This window comes from Alosa alosa, chromosome 2, assembly GCF_017589495.1.
Source record: "Alosa alosa isolate M-15738 ecotype Scorff River chromosome 2, AALO_Geno_1.1, whole genome shotgun sequence".
Taxonomy (NCBI): domain Eukaryota; kingdom Metazoa; phylum Chordata; class Actinopteri; order Clupeiformes; family Clupeidae; genus Alosa; species Alosa alosa.
This window is the reverse complement of record NC_063190.1, coordinates 4,204,123-4,223,444: the sequence shown is the minus strand read 5'-3', so window position 1 is coordinate 4,223,444 and position 19,322 is coordinate 4,204,123. Positions and strand designations below refer to the sequence as shown.

Sequence of the window (19,322 nt, the reverse complement as noted above, 5' to 3'; positions counted from 1 at the left end):
GCACGCTGACTTTGACGCCCTAGCTCAGGCTTCCGGCGTGGACCTGGGCTCTCTGCATTTTTACATTCGGGCCCCTTCTGCCCTCAGTGGCGCATTTTGTTACAATCCTACAGTTGTTGCTGCGCTTGTTCAGACCTGTGCGTCCTTCAGTCAGGGCCACTGCATGTCGCTTCATCGCTAATCTCTGCCTATCGGAGCCAGTCACGCCACGCTGTTGCAGCCTTCAATTCACGATAGCCTACTGCCGGTCGCCGTCCTCGGCAAGAACTCTGTTGCAGGCCCATGTCGTTTTGGCAACAATTTCTCAAGCTTCAGCGCCTGGTTGGTAAGGTTATCGTGCTTTCTTCCCAAGCTCCTCGAGCTGGGCTACACTCTACCCACAGTCATGCAACCTGCTTGCCAACGATATTCGGGCGGCAGCAAACAAACTGACTTGTCTGACACGGTTTAACTTTCACTTAAGCCTCCTTACATAATTCCTGCTGATTTTATAATCCTTGCGATTTGTGCTGTAAATTGCTGGCCTGCACCACGCTGCCGTTGAACCCAACCCTGTATTAAGACCTGTTAAATTGATGTTCTACACTCACTGTGGTTATCTCGATGTCTACCTTGGTTGAGCGTCGTCAAACCAGTTGTCTTTTTTGTAGCCTCTTAATTTGCCTCGCTGCTCGTTGGGCTGCATAGGCTTTAGGCTAGGCTACTTTCGTCTGCTGGACCTTCGGTTCAGGTATCACTCCTTGTGCATGGCTGCGGGAAGCCAGTTCATCGTTGCATTCGTTTAATCATCTGGGATTGCGTCCCATACCTTCTGGTAGGAAGTCTACACGGCCTTCCTCGGGTGATTCTCTGCATGCACTTGCCGTTGCTCAAACTACTCTCAGCTACCGCTGATCTGTGATGTCCCAGGTATGCCGTGACGTCCCCGACGTTCTCAGCTATCTGGGTTCTCAATTTTGGGGGTCTTACACCAAAGCTCGAACCAAAAATGACGCACGCCGCCCATGGTCATCAATTGCCAGTATGTCACACAAGCTATTATCTAGGCAATAATAGGTGTTTTCTTTTCAATGCCCGTATTATGTCAGTGTTCATGAGCTGACACCACAGTGTGGGCTCATGCCCACATGGTTGAGCTTTAATTAAGAAGCTGTGTCATTCGTGTATGTAACATATCCTTCTAGCGTCTTTTGTATGTTTAAAATGTCTTTTCTGATTCCGTATTGTGTATTGGGTTCCTAGGAATTCTATGGCAGGCCTCACTTTGCTCACTGCCCACCAGTGGGTCGCTTCAGCACTCCATATATTGGTTTTAATGGTTACCGGCTGTTCATGATTATGTCGGCAATTTTACATTTTGCTAGTTGTGGTTTAAATGGTGGCCTATGCTGGAAGTTCGTTGATCACGACTACCAACGTAGCCGTTGGCTGGTTGTTTTACCGATGACGATGCTACATGTCGCCTGTCTAACCACTCCTTCCTTCTCGCAGGTCAAACGGAGCGGTCCATCATCACTGGCAGACTCAAGTCTCCTTCAGGCCAACGCCGCGCCCTTCATGCACTCTCTTTAGACACAACGGGTCTCTGCGTGTCCACGTGATTTCAGCCCATCTAGTCATGCCATCAGTCACATTGATTGCTGACTCGAATTGCCGTTTTAGCAGGATCCTCTGCAAATAATGTGTACTCTAATTTCCATTCTCCTATTTTGCCTTGGCTGTTTTGTTTTTGGCAGATATGCTCACCCGAAGTGATCGCGCCAGGGAGGACGTGCAAGTTCCTTTTACATTCTCCTCCCAATCTTTAATTTGCTAACCCCTGCAGGTGCATCATGCCTCCCCTCTTCCGTTGAGGGGATGCAGTTCGTCAATGGAGAAGCAGTTCCACATATCACACTAACATCTACTTTCTTACAGGGATGGCAGTGCCGGTTCACAGAATCACGCAATCGTGTGGATCATGTTTCCAGTTCATACTGGAGGGGGTCATCCCTCCGTCTTCACAAATCTCCCGAAGGCCAGCGCTTTCGAGGATATCTCCTCTTGTAGCACGGCTTAAAACTAGCCTTCCTAATCCCAGCACTTATCACCTGTCTAGAACTGACTCTTGACTGTGTAAAACCGGCACTCACTGATGCACTTTTCGTTATTGTGCTCTACCTTGTAAATTGTTTTAATTGCACTGGCATTGTGGGAGAATTGTTTTAGCTTTAACCTGTTTGCCGTCCACGCTGGTCTAGGTTGCCCTAGACGCTGGTTGCCCAGCTCACTGTCCAGGTTGCCTTGACGCCGGTTGCCCGCTCATGACGCCGTCTAGGTTGCCCTAGACGCTGGTTGCCCAGTTTGGTCCAGGTGGCCCTGGATGCCGGTTGCCCGCCGCCATGTCTGTCGTGGGTTGCCCTGGACGCTGGTTGCCCAGCTCATGGTTTAGGATACCGCTATACGGGTCAATGTTAACTGCCTGATTCCTCGACTTCGACGCGAATTGGATGACACTACGCCTGTCATCTGTTTAGATCGCCTCTGGCCCGCTATATCAGCTACACATATATTGGTTCCCCGCGATGCAAGGGGCAAAAGTTACATGCATCATACTCCTTGCCAGACTCGAAGTCTCTCCCTGAGCAAACGCTTCGCGGAGAACTCTGGATTCCCAGGGTACATTGTCAGTCGCTTTGATTAAAAATGTCCTGGCCACATGGAATGTCACGCGGAATGCACACCCTCCACTCACTCAGGGGCCAGTGCTTGGCGATGACTAATATAATTTCTGCATCCAGTTGGGCGATATGTATTGCTTATTCTCTCCTCATTGCTACCTTTACTCATTGTCTCTCCAGCAGCCAGTTCTAAACTGTACTATCCTGCCACAGTGGTGCAGCTGGTATAGCAAGCTCGCGTTAAGTCATTCTCAGAGCTCCTCTGCACTCTGAGATGCATAAGCACCATGGTGGTACCCCAGCACTCATCTGTTCGTTGTCTCATCATATTTCAGTTACATATGTTTCTTCCTCCTGTCACATACAGGCATGAATTGTCCTGAAGTCCTTTGTTCACGCCGCAAAGGTCATGCTTCCCTCAGATTACTGATGCTGCTCATCTTATTTTGGGGGCTTTCCAAGAGCAGGTGCTACGGTGTAGCTCACACGCATCCATCTTGGCCTTGGGTCTGCAGCTCAATGCATTCATCTCACTCTAGCCGCTGCAGGTGAGCTATCGAACCAGAACACACATCTGGCTTCACAAGCACTAGTCTTCTACAAAACTAGTCATAATGCTTATCTATCCAAAATATTAAACCACATGACTTTGATGCGAATATACTCAAGCACCCATATCAACTAACTCATTGCTCTGGTCCCAAGCATCTGCAACCACAAGCTCTATTCCCCTGCATTGATCCTGAGTACATCATGTTTAACCTTTTAACCCTAACCATGTTTTGCTTCCCTGGTCCCCGTTCACTACCTTAAACTACGGCTCACACTTTACCTGATTTTCAGCAGCCATCTAGCTAACGTGCTGCTTAAATGTAACCTCTCTTCAAAGAGGTTCACTTCTCACTCATTCCGCATCGGCGTAGCCAAGACTGCCGGCCAAAAAGGGCTATCCACGTCATCCATCAGGATGCATCAAACTAACTCCTCTTGACATTTTCGATGCTCAGAAGTTGCTCTCCCATGTTAACTCAGGTACCTCATTTTACCTTCACAAATCCTGGTGGCGGTGGTTAAATTCTGGCATTCGCTTTGCACTAATCGCTGAAACATATTGGGGCCCACCATGCCGGTAGCTTGTGGTGATTTAGTCTCAGCCATGGGCATGTTGCCCTTTTTCACTGGTTGCCCAGCTCGCTCGACGCTTATGGTTCAGGGTCACTTCTCGCCCGGTCGCCCGCTCGCGTGATGCACGCCTAGGTTGCCCTAGACACTGGTTGCCCAGTTTGGTCCAGGTTGCCCTGGATGCCGGTCACCCGCCATCACATCGGTCCAGGGTTGCCCTATACGCTGGTTGACCAGCTCATGGTTCAGGTCGCGACCGACGCCGGTTGCCCGCTCGCGGACGCTTCGTCTAGGTTGCCCTAGACGCTGGTTGCCCAGTTCGGGTCCAGGTTGCCCTGGATGCCGGTCGCCCCGCCGCCACGCTGGTCTAGGGTTGCCCTAGACGCTGGTTGCCCAGCTCACTGTCCAGGTTGCCTTTGGACGCCGGTTGCCCGCTCATGACGCCGTCTAGGTTGCCCTAGACGCTGGTTGCCCAGCTCACTGTCCAGGTTGCCTTGGACGCCGGGTTGCCCGGCTCATGACGCTGTCTAGGGTTGCCCCAGACGCTGGTTGCCCAGTTTGGTCCAGGTGGCCCTGGATGCGGTTGCCGGCCGTCATGTCTGTCTAGGTTGCCCTAGACGCTGGTTGCCCAGCTCATGGTTCAGGTCACGCTGCCGGCGACGCCGGTTGCCCGGCTCGCAGGGACGCCGCCTAGGGTTGCCCTAGACGCTGGTTGCCCAGTAATGGTCCAGGTTGCCCTGGATGCCGGTCGCCCGGCCGTCACGTTGGTCTAGGTTGCCCTAGACGCTGGTTGCCCAGCTCGCATAAGCACTAAAGTCCAGGTTGCTCTGGATGCCGGTGGCCTGGCTCGTCACGATGTACTAGCTTGCTAGTCACTGGGCGCCCAGATCGTGAAGTGCTTATGGTCCAGGGTCGCCGCATTGGTCTAGGTTGCCCTAGACGCTGGTTGCCCAGCTCGTCAAGCTTCTAAATCCCACTAAAGCCAAAAGCATGCTGCGGGCCCCACTACAACCCTAGGTTTATGGTTAACACCTAGCTACTTTTAAAATTCTGTCGGGCGCCCTGGCACAACGTCTTCACCTCGCCCAGTCATGCTGTTTAATTCATCTTGTATGTATACTAATGTCTCTGCTCCTCTCAGAACCAGATTATTGAGTCACCGCCTGGCGGGCATCACTCATCCTTTTGGGGGGTGCCTCTCGCCCTGCCTTCATCCATCGGCAGGAGACGAGATCCTCTCATCGCTGGACGGATCCGAGGACGGGCCTACGCCAAAGACTGTTATCTATTCAGGACTCTATCATGCTTGCATCCAAGCCGCCCTTTACTAATTAAATTGTTAACTGATTCTATTCTGTCTACTGAGTCTTTCTGGTAGAAATGATAGCTTCAGCTAAAAGTTCTACTAGGAAGACTCGTGAGTGTAGCTTACTCCTCCCATGCTTACATCGAGCCAATCTTAGCGTTGCCTACTTTGGGAAAGCCCTGCAATCCTGATCATTCACTCATTCAATCAGCTAGCCTATAGGAATTCAGTGGGCTCTTTAAATATGTACCACCTAACACTGCTTCTGCTTCTCAGCACGCTGACTTTGACGCCCCTCCACCTCCCTCCAGCCACCTCTGCCAGCAGTCCACGTCCATCGGGCACGGCCCGCCTACCACATCTTCCTTCAGCCACCGCCACCAGTTGGTCCCTGTCTCGCCGGGGGGGTTTTCCCGCCCCTGCCTTCATCCATCGGCAGGAGACAAGATCCTCTCATCGCTGGACGGATCCGAGACAGGGCCTACGCCAAAGACTGTTACCTATTCAGGACTCTATCATGCTTGCATCCAAGCCGTTCCTTTACTAATTAAATTGTTAGCTGATTCTATTCTGTCTACTGAGTCTTTCTGGTAGAACTCAGTGATCTCGCTCTGAAATGCCTCAGGTCCCACTGCGCCTTTGTCTGATTGTAATGACCTTGACATGCTTCCAGCCTGGTCCTGACTTGACCCCTGTGTCCCCCATTCTGCAGAACAAGCAACCATTTGAATGCAGTGCAAAATACTATACTACTTTCTTTAATGGGCCAGGAAAAATTAGGTTACAGACAACCCATTAATTACAAATCAATAACTGTTTTACATTTACAGTAATTTCTTGTGTATTAAGCCGCATTGTGTATAAACCGCAGGGCAGTGTTTTAGGCAAGTAAAAAAAAAAAAACATATTAATACTATATTAACTGCCCCCGTGTATTAAAGGGAAAATCCGGCCATTTTTAACTCGTTTTTAACTTTAACTCGTTTTCCTTAGGGTCACCCTGTGTTGGGGTAAGCCTGCTACAGTAGAAACAAATCACCATTGGTGTCTGCACCTGAAATCTTCGGTAGTTATATATGATTTTTCGTCAAATAACTGACGTTTTTTATTCGATTGTCCGTAGAAGTCCATCTGTCTCACGCAGGACATCTAACGGAGTTTGCACATCAAAGTGAAATGCAACCAGCCACAAGGATTTCCCCTTTAACATCATAGGTAAAGACATTTTGTAAAATCAATGTATAAACCTCTGCTAATAGTGGGGAAATTACGGCAAGTCTTTTGGTTGCAATCGCTTGTAATAATGCATGTAACTAATCCAGGAGTTTTCCTCAAAAGCAAGCAGTTTGTTCTTCTTCCTCACTTCTCTCTCTCCTCACCAGACCTGCATCGGCATGTCACAAAGCATTCTTGGAATACCAGAGTTTTACTGATGAAGGGTTTTATCACTGACCCAATTCTCCCGTGCAGAGTGTTTTACTGATGAGGGGTTTTAGCGCTGAACGCATTCTCCCGTATAGAGTGTTGACCCCTGACCTCAGGCACGCATATGACATGGGGCAAGGCCACCTTGCTTCTACATAATCTCACAAGTGCAATGTGGGCTTATGCACGTCTCTGGAGCAGGGGGCCACATCCTGCATTCATGTGTGTGTGTGCGTCTCCCGGGAGCACAACTGAGTCTTCACTGATGTGTGTAATGAGTGTAGTGGTCTAAGTCTGTGTGATCAGGATGTGTGCAAGAAGAAACAAGATGACTTGAACTGAGACACAGATAAACGAGTGCGTGGGGGCTGGCTGTGTGGTAAGGGACGATTAGACTCAGGGCTGAGGAATGTGTGTTTGGGGGTACTAATGTTAGAAACAACAGACGACTGGACCGCCACTGTGGGACCAGGCTCATGAAAGCAAACACAGCATCAAGTGACAGGAAGTGTCTTAGTGTGCACAAAGGACTGAAGAGAGAGAGGGAGAAACGGAGCGAGAGGCTGTTTCTGTCTGCATACATTTTCATGTCGAATGCATTACGGGATCTTGAGTCACCGACCACCATTTGGTCGTCCTCTGCTGAATTCTCAGATACCCCCAAGACCCTCCTAAATCATTTTAGTGATGTTTACATCACAGAAGCACAAACTGTCAAGTTCCATGGTAACCGTATTTATGACATAAACATGGCATTCACAACCTGATTTCCCTAGATAGAGCGGGGACACGTCACTGGCAGTCAGATTCTAACCTAGTTCCCAGTGTATTATTTCCCGCAACAAAACTACATGCTGATGTAGCTTTACATCTGTCCTGAATTCTGGTGGAGCGGGTCGGATGCCAGCGCTGTGCTCTGCTCTGCTTTGCTCTGCTCTGCTCGGCAGGCAAGGTATCGAAAAACATCTGAGACCAACGAGAGCGAACTGGGACACGACTGCCGCAGACTTCACGTCGCGTCACATCACTCCCTGCGTCACTGACAGCCAGCCAGGAGCCGAACTCCGTCTCAGTCTCAGCAGGCCTGACAGTGACCAGCAGTCACATGATGGATGAACTGATGGGAGGGAGAGGAGAACACAAGCCCAAGCGGATGCGCTGGCAGACTGGCGTGGCTTTGCAGGAGAGCCCATTAGAGAGGAGGCCTAATGGGGACCGTGAGCGATGTGACTCAGGAGGAGGGGGCGGGCATCCACATTTGTTCCCTTCCAGAGAGACAGAGAGTGGGGAGAGAAAGAGATGGAGATGGATAGAGAGAGAGAGTAAGGGAGCGTACTTTCCTAAGCTAGAGCTACATTCGCCGTGGTGACTGAGCGCCTTCACCACCACCGCCACCACCACCCACCCAACTCCCCCCCATCCACACCCCGTTCCGCCTGCCTTTGTTTTAGCAGTGCAGGGGCAGGAAAAAGAACAACAAAAAGAGGCTAAAAAAGAAAGCGCTGAGGTAAGAACTCACACAATGAATCATTACGGCCCCTGCAGCCACCGCAGACTTATAGCCCAGGAAAGAGAGAGAGAAAGAAGAGACGCAAATAGATGCGGACTGACAAGGTCACACGGCTTTAGGTCTGCAATGGCCAGCAGTGGCAGCTATCCTTTGCAGTGCTATACTGCTCATGCTCTTTGGGATGGTCATGAACTAAACACCTCAGAGTCTGAGAATCTGAGGAGTCTTTGCAGTCCTGTAGTAAGACATTTTAGCCTTAAAGGTGTTCACCATATATGTGTGTGCTATATTCAACCATTTACTCTTTTGGGGTGGTCTGTGCACATGTTGAAGAAAGAGACGCTGCTGTAAGCAGAAAGTGAAGGAGATTTATGAGGTAACATCTGTGGAATGCCATGTTTGTGCAGCCATGCTGTGTGTGTGTGTGTGTGTGTGTGTGTGTGTGTGTGTGTCTTCGAAGGAGGCTGTGTAGGCCCTGCTCCGGTGGGCTGGCGCCCAAAACCTTATTTACTGTCTTGGGGTCAATCTTGACTGGATTCCATAGATGTCGGTCATTATGGGATACAACCTTATAGATATGGTCAACTCTTGGGTAACCAAGTCGTAAAATGGTTTGCGTACCATTAATGAAGATGTCATGTCTTGTCTGATTTGTCAGGAGGGTATAAATTGTTTCCTTGTTTGTTGCATGAGACTGCGTCTGTTAGCAACACAACATAGGTCTCCGGATATTCGTGAATAAAGCTCTCTGAGATTTCTGACTCTACTCCTGGCTGGCTGAGACTTCATTTCTCAAAACAATCTCTAGACAAATTTCTGATCCTACAGTCCTTCCAACAATCCAGTTAAGCCAGTCCTCATCTTGGTTCCTTCAAACACAGGCACTTTCTCAAGTCCAACACAAGCTCATGTTGTGACACCCACGGTCAAGAAGTACCACTTGTGGCCCATTGTCACAACCCACCTACTGTAACTTACTGTGTGTACACAAAACAAATCAGTTTTGTTGCATGCGCTGACCTGCAGTATGTCACTCTAAAAAACCAGCAAGGGCAGCAGGCGAAACAGACGCAATCTTGCCCTCCCCTATCAAGGCTGACCGGTACCTACCGCTCTCGCCCTCCCCTATCGAGCCTGCCCGGTTCTGTTTGTTCCACTCAGGCCCGGAGCACAGAACAGGGGAGTGAGGCAAGCAAGCGGATGAGCCCTCTCACAGCTCGGCCTGGCCGAATCCCTCCGCTGAGAGGCGCAAAGGCCCCCTGTTTTCTTTTCTCATTGTCTCCGTCCTAAACAAACAGGGCTTTCTTTTTTTTATGAAAAATCTTTCGCTGTGTGTCAGACGAAACTGCGCCTGACCTAAATAAAGCACATCAAACGTCGAGACAAGAAATACAACGGGAAGCCAGCGGAGGGCCGACTGGCGATCGTCTTACAACAACTTCCAGAAAGGCCACAACAATCGATGACAAAATAGTCATAAAGAGAGTCGCTGGTCAGGGGTCTTCGTCTGGGTTAAGTTACCGTGACTGGACAAACTAAAGTAGGCAGCCTATACATTTCCAAAGCCTTAACATTTCAGCACCCACCTTTAAATGTGGGGCAAAGTGCAAAGTCTATCAACAAGCAGAGATCTTGTACATGAACTATAGAATTAGCAAATTGATTTTGCCTAGTTATTAAATTAGATTTAGTTAGACTTGAGACTTTGCACATTATTCAAATTAGGGCTCTCTGTGAATGCATCGGACATTGGTCTCACTGGTCGTTGGAATGCATCAATTGAAGGTAAATGAGGGTGCAGAATGTAGGACTGTGCTAAAGTTTAGCAGTAGTACATCACATTGCTACGTGCTAGTGTATTATAAGTGCACTGTCCTATTTGTAAAGTTACATACACAGCAAAGACACTTCATATGAAGGCGAATTCACCCACTGAGCCTTAAAACCACGTTGTAGACAAAGTGTGTGGCCCTGATTGACTTTAAATAATTACTGTATTTGTCTACCACAGGATCTCGTAAGCTTGGTACTAATGAGCTCCAGCCAGCGGCCTTCTTCTCAACACCACTAATGATCTGATGAGGATTTGTGAGCCATGACAACCGTGACACTGTACCCCCCCTGGGAACCGTGACAAACGTGGACCTGTAAACTCCTTCAGAACACAGGTGCCTTCCGTGGGCCACATTGGCCAGCTTTGGTGAACATGCGGCTCATGACTGCTGCTGTCCTCCCCCTCCAGCTTTCATCATCCTGCCACAGACCGGCCTCAGCCAGCACCTCCATATTAAAAGGCCCCGTTGATGAACAGGGGCTCTGAGAAATTATGTGTGCTACGTGCAGAGATCCCTCCCCACTCAGGGACAGCCAAACAGGCCCTGTGGCACCGCTGGCCTCCCCAGGGCTCACTGCATGGGGTCAAGCAGGTGGACGTGAGCTAAGGTAAGGAGCTGGGGCCAGTGCTGAGAGGATGTTACAGACAGGGTGGGGGAGGTGCAGTTGTAGCATCCTGCTCACCATAGAAACGGCACGGCTGACACACACACACATCAGATGTGGCTATTGTCCCACAGGCCAATTACAGACTCGGCATTAGAGCGGCCTGGTCCTCGGCTCAAGGCTTGGGGTCTGCAGGCGACACTAATCGATAAGACTCTGATGGGAGTCACGCGCATGCACAGCTGCACATTGCTGATGGCTTCTGCCTGCATGGTAGGGCCACAAGCAACACACACAAACAAACACACACACACACGCATGCAAACTCACACACACTTTTCTTTATCTCACATATCACCTATTATAATAATAACCTAAATCATCAGTAAATCATTTCTCAAAATTTGCATAAAACAACTGCATATCATGCCAGCAAGAACAAATGGCAGCACTTTACTCTTTATGCAAAGTGCATCTTACTAGTCTCCTCTCGGTCAGGCATGTGTGCATTCACTTGCAAATAGACATGAAAATGTCATGGTGGTGCACATTGCCTTTGCTGCCCTTCACACCCAAGTGTGTTTACAAAGTCAACAAACTCTCATAGATTACGGCGAGGCCTCTTTTTCATTTCAGGGGCCTGTCATTTAAATGCAATTACCAGCTGTTTGGCCAAGGTCCTGCTGACAGTAGCGCGGCGGTCTAATGAGCTGTGCTCAGGTGACCCGTGCCCTCCCCTCACGCAATGGGCGGCTCATGTCTGCCCTGCCGAGGGCGGCCATGGCGGCTCCGGTAAGACGGCCGAGACAATAAAGCAGCCAGTTTCCTGACACCACGTCTGAACTGAGCACAGGAGCTGGCAGCTGCGGGTTGGGGTGGGGTGGGGGGAGCGGCTGGGAGAGAGGGAAAGGGGCAGGCAGTCGATATTCATTCACGATTGCGCTCCCATTCAATAACGGCCCTCCTTGCGGAAATGAACAAGGCTTTATGCAATTTACGGCGAAAGGGCTGTCAGGGGAATTTGGCCATTCACTGCCCCCCATCCCCGGCCCCAACACCCCCCCACCCTTATCTTATCCCTGACACTAAACAAACAGACATGTTTGAACTCAACTGCACCGTTGGCATACTGCTCCACGGACGCTGCACACGTGCACCTCGCTGCGAACGTGTTTACTTCTGCGTTTGCTCCTTCTGAGTGCATCAAGGCCAGTTGGGTATGTCCTTCTGACAAGGCTGTCCATCTCCAGATGTTAGCAGGTAATTGGTCCTTAGACGAGGACTGTTTCTTATGACAGAGGGTCCAAGTTGTCTGCGCTGACCTTTTCCCTGGGCCGACATTAAGTTCAATTTGCAGCTTGTGTGCTCCTGAGGTGCGTAACCTTTTCCCAGGTGCAGAGCCAACGTGAGGCCCATGGCCATGTCTGTGCCAGGGAGAATCTTCCAAATAGCTGAGAAGGAGATGGCGTTCCAAACCTAATTTCGTCTGGCTATACACACACATACTTTATTTTCATCCACTGGTGCACCACACATTCAATAAATGTACAACAAAACTTTGCCTGGCACAGCAATACAATTCAGACTAGTCTATATGTACAGTATACGCTATACTATATATTCTAAAACGGATAGTTCCGGTCCTTGATTATGACATCTTGCCAGATATATATGCAGTAACCGTTTTAGTAAAGCTGAACAGCTAAGGGGGGAGTTAGGCACTCCGCTCCCTTAGCTGTTGTACAATCAGTGTAACCTACGGCCTCTCGGGGGTTATTGCTTAATTATAGACAAACATATTGGGATGACTGCCATTACAGTAACTTTAATGACATCCCAATCTAAATCCATAGGTATTAAAATGGATCGCTTTGTGCACTGGGGTACAGTCATGCTGGAGCCGAATAGGGCCTCCTCAAACTGTTTCCAAAACGTTGGAAGGGTATAATTGTCTTAAATGTTTTGGTATACTGAAGCATTTAGACTACCCTTCACTGATCCAGGCCCAAACTCTGGAAAACAACCATTATGCCATTATCTCTTCAAAATCATGGCTGTTAATATTGCACAAAGCAAGATCTACAAAGACATGTACGGAAGAACTTCACTGGCTTGCAGAGAACAGGAGCCTCTACATCATCAAATGCCTTTGGGATGAAGTAGAACAGACATTCAGTGCCTGACCTCACAAATACCCTTCTGTATGAATGGGCAAAACTTTCCACAGACACTCTAAAATCGTGGAAATCCTTCCCAAAAGAGTGGAAGCTGTTCCAGCTGTAAAGTGGGACCAACTCTATTACCTATAGCTTTACAGTGGGATATCATTGAACTTCCTGTGACTGTAATATACTGTGTATATTATGGGATGAGTTCCCATAATATTGTGGACTCTGCTCTGCTGTGACTGGAGTTTTTAGGGCTCTAATATCACATTCTTGGATATAATCCCAGACTATGAGCCATTGTTGTAATTCTGCTAAGTATATAATCCAAGTAATGGGTCTTAACCATTAAAGTCTGAAAAGAAAACAGAGTTACAATGTTTTGTTGCATGGATGGATAACAAAACATTGTTTTAAAAGATGCAATTTATCTGTCAACCAAGAGATAGAGGTAAGACAGACCACCGGTATGAGCTCTGAACCAGTCTATCAGTCAGATGGTAAGATTACATTTAAACAAATCTGAATAGTTCTGAGATAAACAGCTGCCATAATATTTAAAAGATTCCAAAGATGTCTTTATTGAAAAGCTGAAAAGCCCTGCACTGGTTTGGTACATGATGCTGGCTATCTTGATGGAGAGCATGCGATAAACAACAGCAGTGCATTTCCCAGCATTCATTGTTCTACTGTTTCGTGCACCGAAAGCTGCACAATAGGAGGGAAAATATGAGTCTTTAAGGATTTAAGTTACACAAAGGCCAGATGGAAAAAATGCATAAATCATTTAACCGTCAAGAGCCTAATTATCCAAAAACTAAACTTCTCAATTATTAGCTAAAGCCTCTTATGACATTCCAGGACCCTGAGGGTGTGCATGCTCTCCAGTGGGGTCCAAATGGCCCGTCTCCTCTAGCCAGGGAAAAACTGGCGCCCTTGACAAGAAAAAACACAATTTTTCTATTCTTTGGGTAAAAAAAAAATAGGATTCAAAAAATACTCTAATCAAACACATTTGAGACTTCAGCACACTGGATCAGTCAGTATGTGTATTGCACAAGGAATATCCACATCTGTCTGTGGGCAGACCCAAGCCTCCGCAGAGGGATGGGGGATGATGTGTTTAGAGGCCACAACTGTAAGCCCTACGAGAGCAGAAAGCAAAAATGAGGACCCAAAGGATCAAATAATGACTCAAAAGTTCACTGCCCAATATGCTGCTAACCACCAGATTGGACCAGTGATCCCATTGAAGCCCCCTGACTCTCCAGCCTCACTGCCTTACGGTCAGGGAGAGACTTTCTCTATTATTAGCTCTCAACACCCACTTATCTGACCGCTAAGTTGTCCCGGTTGTGGCGTGTCTGCTAGACGCTAAGTCGTTAACAGTGGGCTTTAGGAGAGGGACTCCAGGTGTAGCACGTAGGCACTCATCAGAGCCCTGTCTTCCTTTCCTTTTGTGCTCAAGCAATGCTCAGTAGAATCCAGAGTTAGCAGTTTCAGCTGGCACGATCCCTTCTGCACATCACAGGGCCAGCTAGGGAAGGCTACAAATCCTCTTAGTACTCAGAAGCCCTTCGTAAGAGTACAAGTCCGTGTAACAGCTGACTCAGGTGAGTGTAAGTCGGCTACTCAATATTCCTTACGCAATGTTGCAAACAAATCACGATTACAGATTAGCTGTCCATTGTGTCCGATGATGGTGCTTGCTCCAGGGTAGGGGGTTGAGGGGTAGGATAGGGGTTCACACTCACACACACATACACACTCACACATCTGTAAATGCAAGGTGTAAGCTCAAGTACATTTCCTGCAAGTGTGTGAATGCATTACATTGACTAATAAACACTGATTGTATCAGTATAAACATTTGTTAATAGAGTAATGGGAGGCTTGGCTAGACACTGAGATGCTGTGGGGGGGGGCAGAGAGATCATTGAGTGGCAGGATTTATGAGCAAGCCATTTCACGGTGAAGCAATCCAATACTTCACACGCAATCTTTCACAAAACAGCATGTCTTATTGAGCAACGACGATAATAGATCCAGTGACAGATCCACAGAAACAGAGGGAAAGAGAGAGATGGATACAGAGGTATAGAGAGAGGAGATGGAGATCCATGGAGAGATCCAGAGGGTCTTCAGTGTGAGGGATGTGTGAGGTCGTGGACCTCTGGCCCCTACCGGATAGCCCTCTGTTTTCTTCTGGCACCACTTCAGTAGAGCGTTTCTCTTAGATCCTCCGTACTCCCGCGCCAGGGCGGCCAAGGGGTCCTTTCTTTCCGCTCTGTTACCAGGGGACACCACACATAGTCATGGGGGGAGAGAATGAGAGACAGAGAGGGGAGAGAGGGAGAGAGAGAGGGGAGAGAGGGAGAAGGAATAAAAACACTTGGCAACATCTGTGCATGTGTGACAATGACCGATGTTTTGGTATGGGTGCGGCGTGTGTTGGAGGGAATGTGTTTACAAACAACCAGTGCTAAGCACTGCCGTAGACTCGTCTGTCTTCTTTTCATGTGGGTAGACAGAATGTGACACTCTACAAATAATTTTGGCCTTTTGAATGTAAATAAGCGAGCCGCTAGCGTATATGTATACACCAGGGCCTGCTCAGTTGGACTGTTTTGCATGTCAACATAGGGGTCCATAGGGGTCTCTCCCTGAGGGCGACACAGCATGGAAGTTAATCAGCATGCTGAGCACAATCATGGGAAGAACTGGAGGCACTGTGGTCATTGCACTTAGAATCATGTCCACTAATCTCGCCGCGACAGGCCTGGAGCAAACATTAGCCATTTCGCTTCAACAACAAGGGTAGCGTAGGGAATGGGCGTGTGTGTGTGTGTGTGTGTGTGTGTGTGCATATAAAGGGGGTGGACATTGACTATGTTGCTGAGGGATTCATCACAATGTCTGGGGAAGCTATTCTTCCCTGTGAAATAATGTAGTCTGACATGCAAAATTGTCTGAGGCAGTGTTATTGCTGCAGAGGCCGAAGGAATAAAAAAAAGTAACTTAAAATACAGAACGAATTGGAGGATATCGTCTATCCACAACTGACATTTACTGTAGATCTACTGTATAGCACTGCAAGTATTAGCACTCCATAGTGTTTCTCACATAGAACTAAAATAGGACCCTTTATGGTAAAGCTAGCCGTTGAATAATATTAAACAGGTCTTTCCAATGCTAATGTATGAAAGCAAGATATTGTAGTTCAATGCCAAAAATATCATTACTCACTTCCCGGATGTCTATTCTACAAACTATACAAATCATTGCGGGGTCCATAATTGCACTGCTGGATCTGAAATGGAGTAAGTAGCGAAATAAACTAGAGACGGATATTACTATGAAACTAAACAAAACAAAGAGAAAGTCATTTCCAGTATCAACGCTCAAGGGCCTGATGGGGAAATTTGGGGGTTTTATCATTACAGTTACAGAACACAAATGTTTTCCGCTGTACAATATCAAGACATTGAATGGACTGAAAGCTATTGGAAATTTTCCAATGCTGCATGAACAAACTGCAAAGAACAAAAAAGAAAGCACAAAAATGACACTTCCGCATTGCAAACATATCAAAACCCTTTTTGTCTCCTCAGAGAACATATTTTTCAGATTTTCTCATTGACAATGCCAATGAAAGCATTCACAATGAACATTCATGTTGTGAGATGCCTCATTAGCCAAACACAACATGAGAGAGTGATGAGACTTAATGTCAACATTTACAGGTCAGCATTAGTTTACATTATGGTCAGTAATGTCCAGTGCATCTGGGGCTGGACAATGTCAGTTTAAAATTCCCTACAGTTTCTAAAGTCTTCTAATGTATTGTAAACACTAACAAATATGTTAGGTATTAGTCATATTACATATATATAGATATATATATATATTATATATGACTAATACATGATATATATAATACAGCAGGGCCAAACATTTTTCAGTGCTTCACAGAGGGGGGATTAATACAGTTTGGGGGGGGGGTGGGGCTTGGGGGCAACAACATTTACAAATCAAACATAAGGTTGGCCCAGTTTGAGTGTTCAGGATTAAGAACAAAGTCCTCGATGTTAAGCATTTTCCTTATTACAGGTGTCAGTGAGAGAACGACGTTTAACATAGTCCTTAGGCTACTTACATGATTTCGGATTTGATTTTCTAATAGGAGTATGTGTTTGTGACAACACATGTCATGATACATTTGGTAATTTGTGATTGCTGTTTTGGTGAAGTATCTTTCATGTAATGAATGCGCACTCAAGAAAGTGAAAGTAGGCCTACTGTGTAATGAATGCGCACTCAAGAAAGTGAAAGTAGGCCTACTGTGCGCTGTGTCTGTAGCTGTCTGTGCATCTCCGCACATATAATGCTCCTCAAACGGAATGTTCCCTCACGTCTCACACTTTATCTAATGCTTGTGTTTGCAAAATTCCTGACAGTTCCTGACAGATAAACATTTGTTTTCATTTCCTGTTGGTTAGCAGTTGATGTAGAAGCACAATAACTAATTTGACTTCAGCGGTGACAAATCCTGCTAAGCGAGAGAGATTAAGAGAAGCACCACGAAAGTGGTTCTGTGCGCGTGTGTCTCTGCATGGGGTTACGTTCAATTCAAGTCAAAAGTTGGTCCGTCCGGTCAGTAGTTCTGCATTCACACCGCTCCATTATTAGATTAACGTTATCAGACAGCGTGGGAATTTCTCACATTATCATGGCTAGATGTGCGGGACTTGAATAAATTATGTGCAATACCTGCAATCCCTCGCTGAAATTTAGGCCCTGTACACTATCTCACAAAAGTGAGTACAGCTTATATAACAGTGTAAATGTACTGTCCCCTCAAAATAACTCAACACACAGCCATTAATGTCTAAACCACTGGCAACAAAAGTGAGTACCGGTACACCCCTAAGTGAAAATGTCCAAATAGTGCCCAAAGTGTGTGGCCACCACTATTTCCCAGCAATTCCTTAACCCTCTTGGGCATGGAGTTCACCAGAGCTTCACAGGTTGCCACTGGAATCCTCTTCCACTCCTCCATGACGACATCACAGAGCTGCTGGATTTTAGAGACCTTGCGCTCCTCCACCTTCTGTTTGAGGATGCCCCACAGATGCTCAATAGGGTTTAGGTCTGGGGACATGCTTGGCCAGTCCATCAGTTTTACCAGCTTCTTTAGCAAGGCAGTAGTCGTCTTGGAGGTGTGTCTGGGGTCATTATCATGTTGGAATACTGCCCTGCGACCCAGTTTCCGAGGGGAGGGGATCATGCTCTGCTTCAGTATGTTACAGTACATGTTGGCATTCATGGTTCCCTCAATGAACCGTAGCTCCCCAGTGCAGCACTAATGCAGTCCCAGAACATGACACTCCCACCACCATGCTTGACTGTAGGCAAGACACACTTGTCTTTGTACTCCTCACCTGGTTGCCGCCACGCAAGTTTGACACCATCTGAACCAAATAAGTTTATCTTGAGACAGTAAAAAGTCTGCTTGTTTTCAGCAAACTGTTTGTGGGCTTTCTTGTGCATCATCTTTAGAAGAGGCTTCCTTCTGGGATGACAGCCATGCAGACCAATTTGATGCAGTGTGCGGCATATAGTCTGAGCACTGACAGGCTGATCCCCCACCCCTTCAACCTCTGCAGCAATGCTGGCAGCACTCATACTGTACGTCTCTTTTCCAAAGACAGCCCTCTGGATATGACGCTGAGCATGTGGACTCCACTGCTTTGGTCAAGCTTGGCGAGGCCTGTTCTGAGTGGAACCTGTCCTGTTAAACCGCTGTTTGGTCTTGGCCACTGTGCTGCAGCACAGTTTCAGGGTGTTGGCAATCTTCTTATAGCCTAGGCCAGTGCTTTTTAAACTAGGGGTCGGGACAGGTGGGACGCCAAAAAATATGGGAGGGTCGCAAAATGATTTTTCTAAACATTTTTAGACAAACATGTTTAAGATCTGGGACATTCATTAGCCCTATATGTAGGCATACAATTCAGTGTTTCCGTAATGGTCCTCCCAAAGTGGATGCTCTGTACACACATCTCTTTAGTTTACCAGTGACAGAACACAATGCAGCCTTCTTTTGCCACAGGATCGCCAGTTATACATTGAGTGACTACTAGTTATCCATTGGAAAATTATTAATCAGATTGTTAAAGGCTGCCATTGACAGTACCTTTGGTGTTGACATAGCCTAGAGAACATATTTAGTTTTTGCCGGTTGGAGAGAAGGGGGTTGCGGGACCACTGGCCTAGGCCATCTTTATGTAGAGCAACAATTCTTTTTTTCAGATTCTCAGAGAGTTCTTTGCCATGAGGTGTCATGTTGAACTTCCAGTGACCAGTATGAGAGTGTGAGAGTGATAACACCAAATTTAACACACCTGCTCCCCATTGACACCTGAGACCTTGTAACACTAACGAGTCACATGACACCGGGGAGGGAAAATGGCTAATTGGGCCCAATTTGGACATTTTCACTTAGGGGTGTACTCACTTTTGTTGCCAGCGGTTTAGAACCAATGGCTGTGTGTTGACTTATTTTGAGGGGACAGTACATTTACACTGTTATACAAGCTGTACACTGACTACTTTACATTGCCGCAAAGTGTCATTTCTTCAGTGTTGTCTCATGAAAAGATATAATAAAATAGTTACAAAAATATGAGGGGTGTACT

At 47.3% G+C, this 19,322-nt stretch overlaps 1 protein-coding gene across 7 annotated transcripts in view; it reads right to left on the bottom strand.

Moving 5' to 3' along the window:
- Window positions 1-19,322, bottom strand: part of specc1 (sperm antigen with calponin homology and coiled-coil domains 1) — an 87,450-nt gene that overhangs the window by 11,024 nt on the left and 57,104 nt on the right. For all 7 annotated transcript variants that reach the window (XM_048270674.1, XM_048270663.1, XM_048270696.1 and 4 more), the window contains one exon: window positions 14,812-14,914. In XM_048270674.1, coding sequence (XP_048126631.1) covers window positions 14,812-14,914 — 103 coding nt within the window. The remainder of the gene's footprint in view (window positions 1-14,811; window positions 14,915-19,322) is intronic.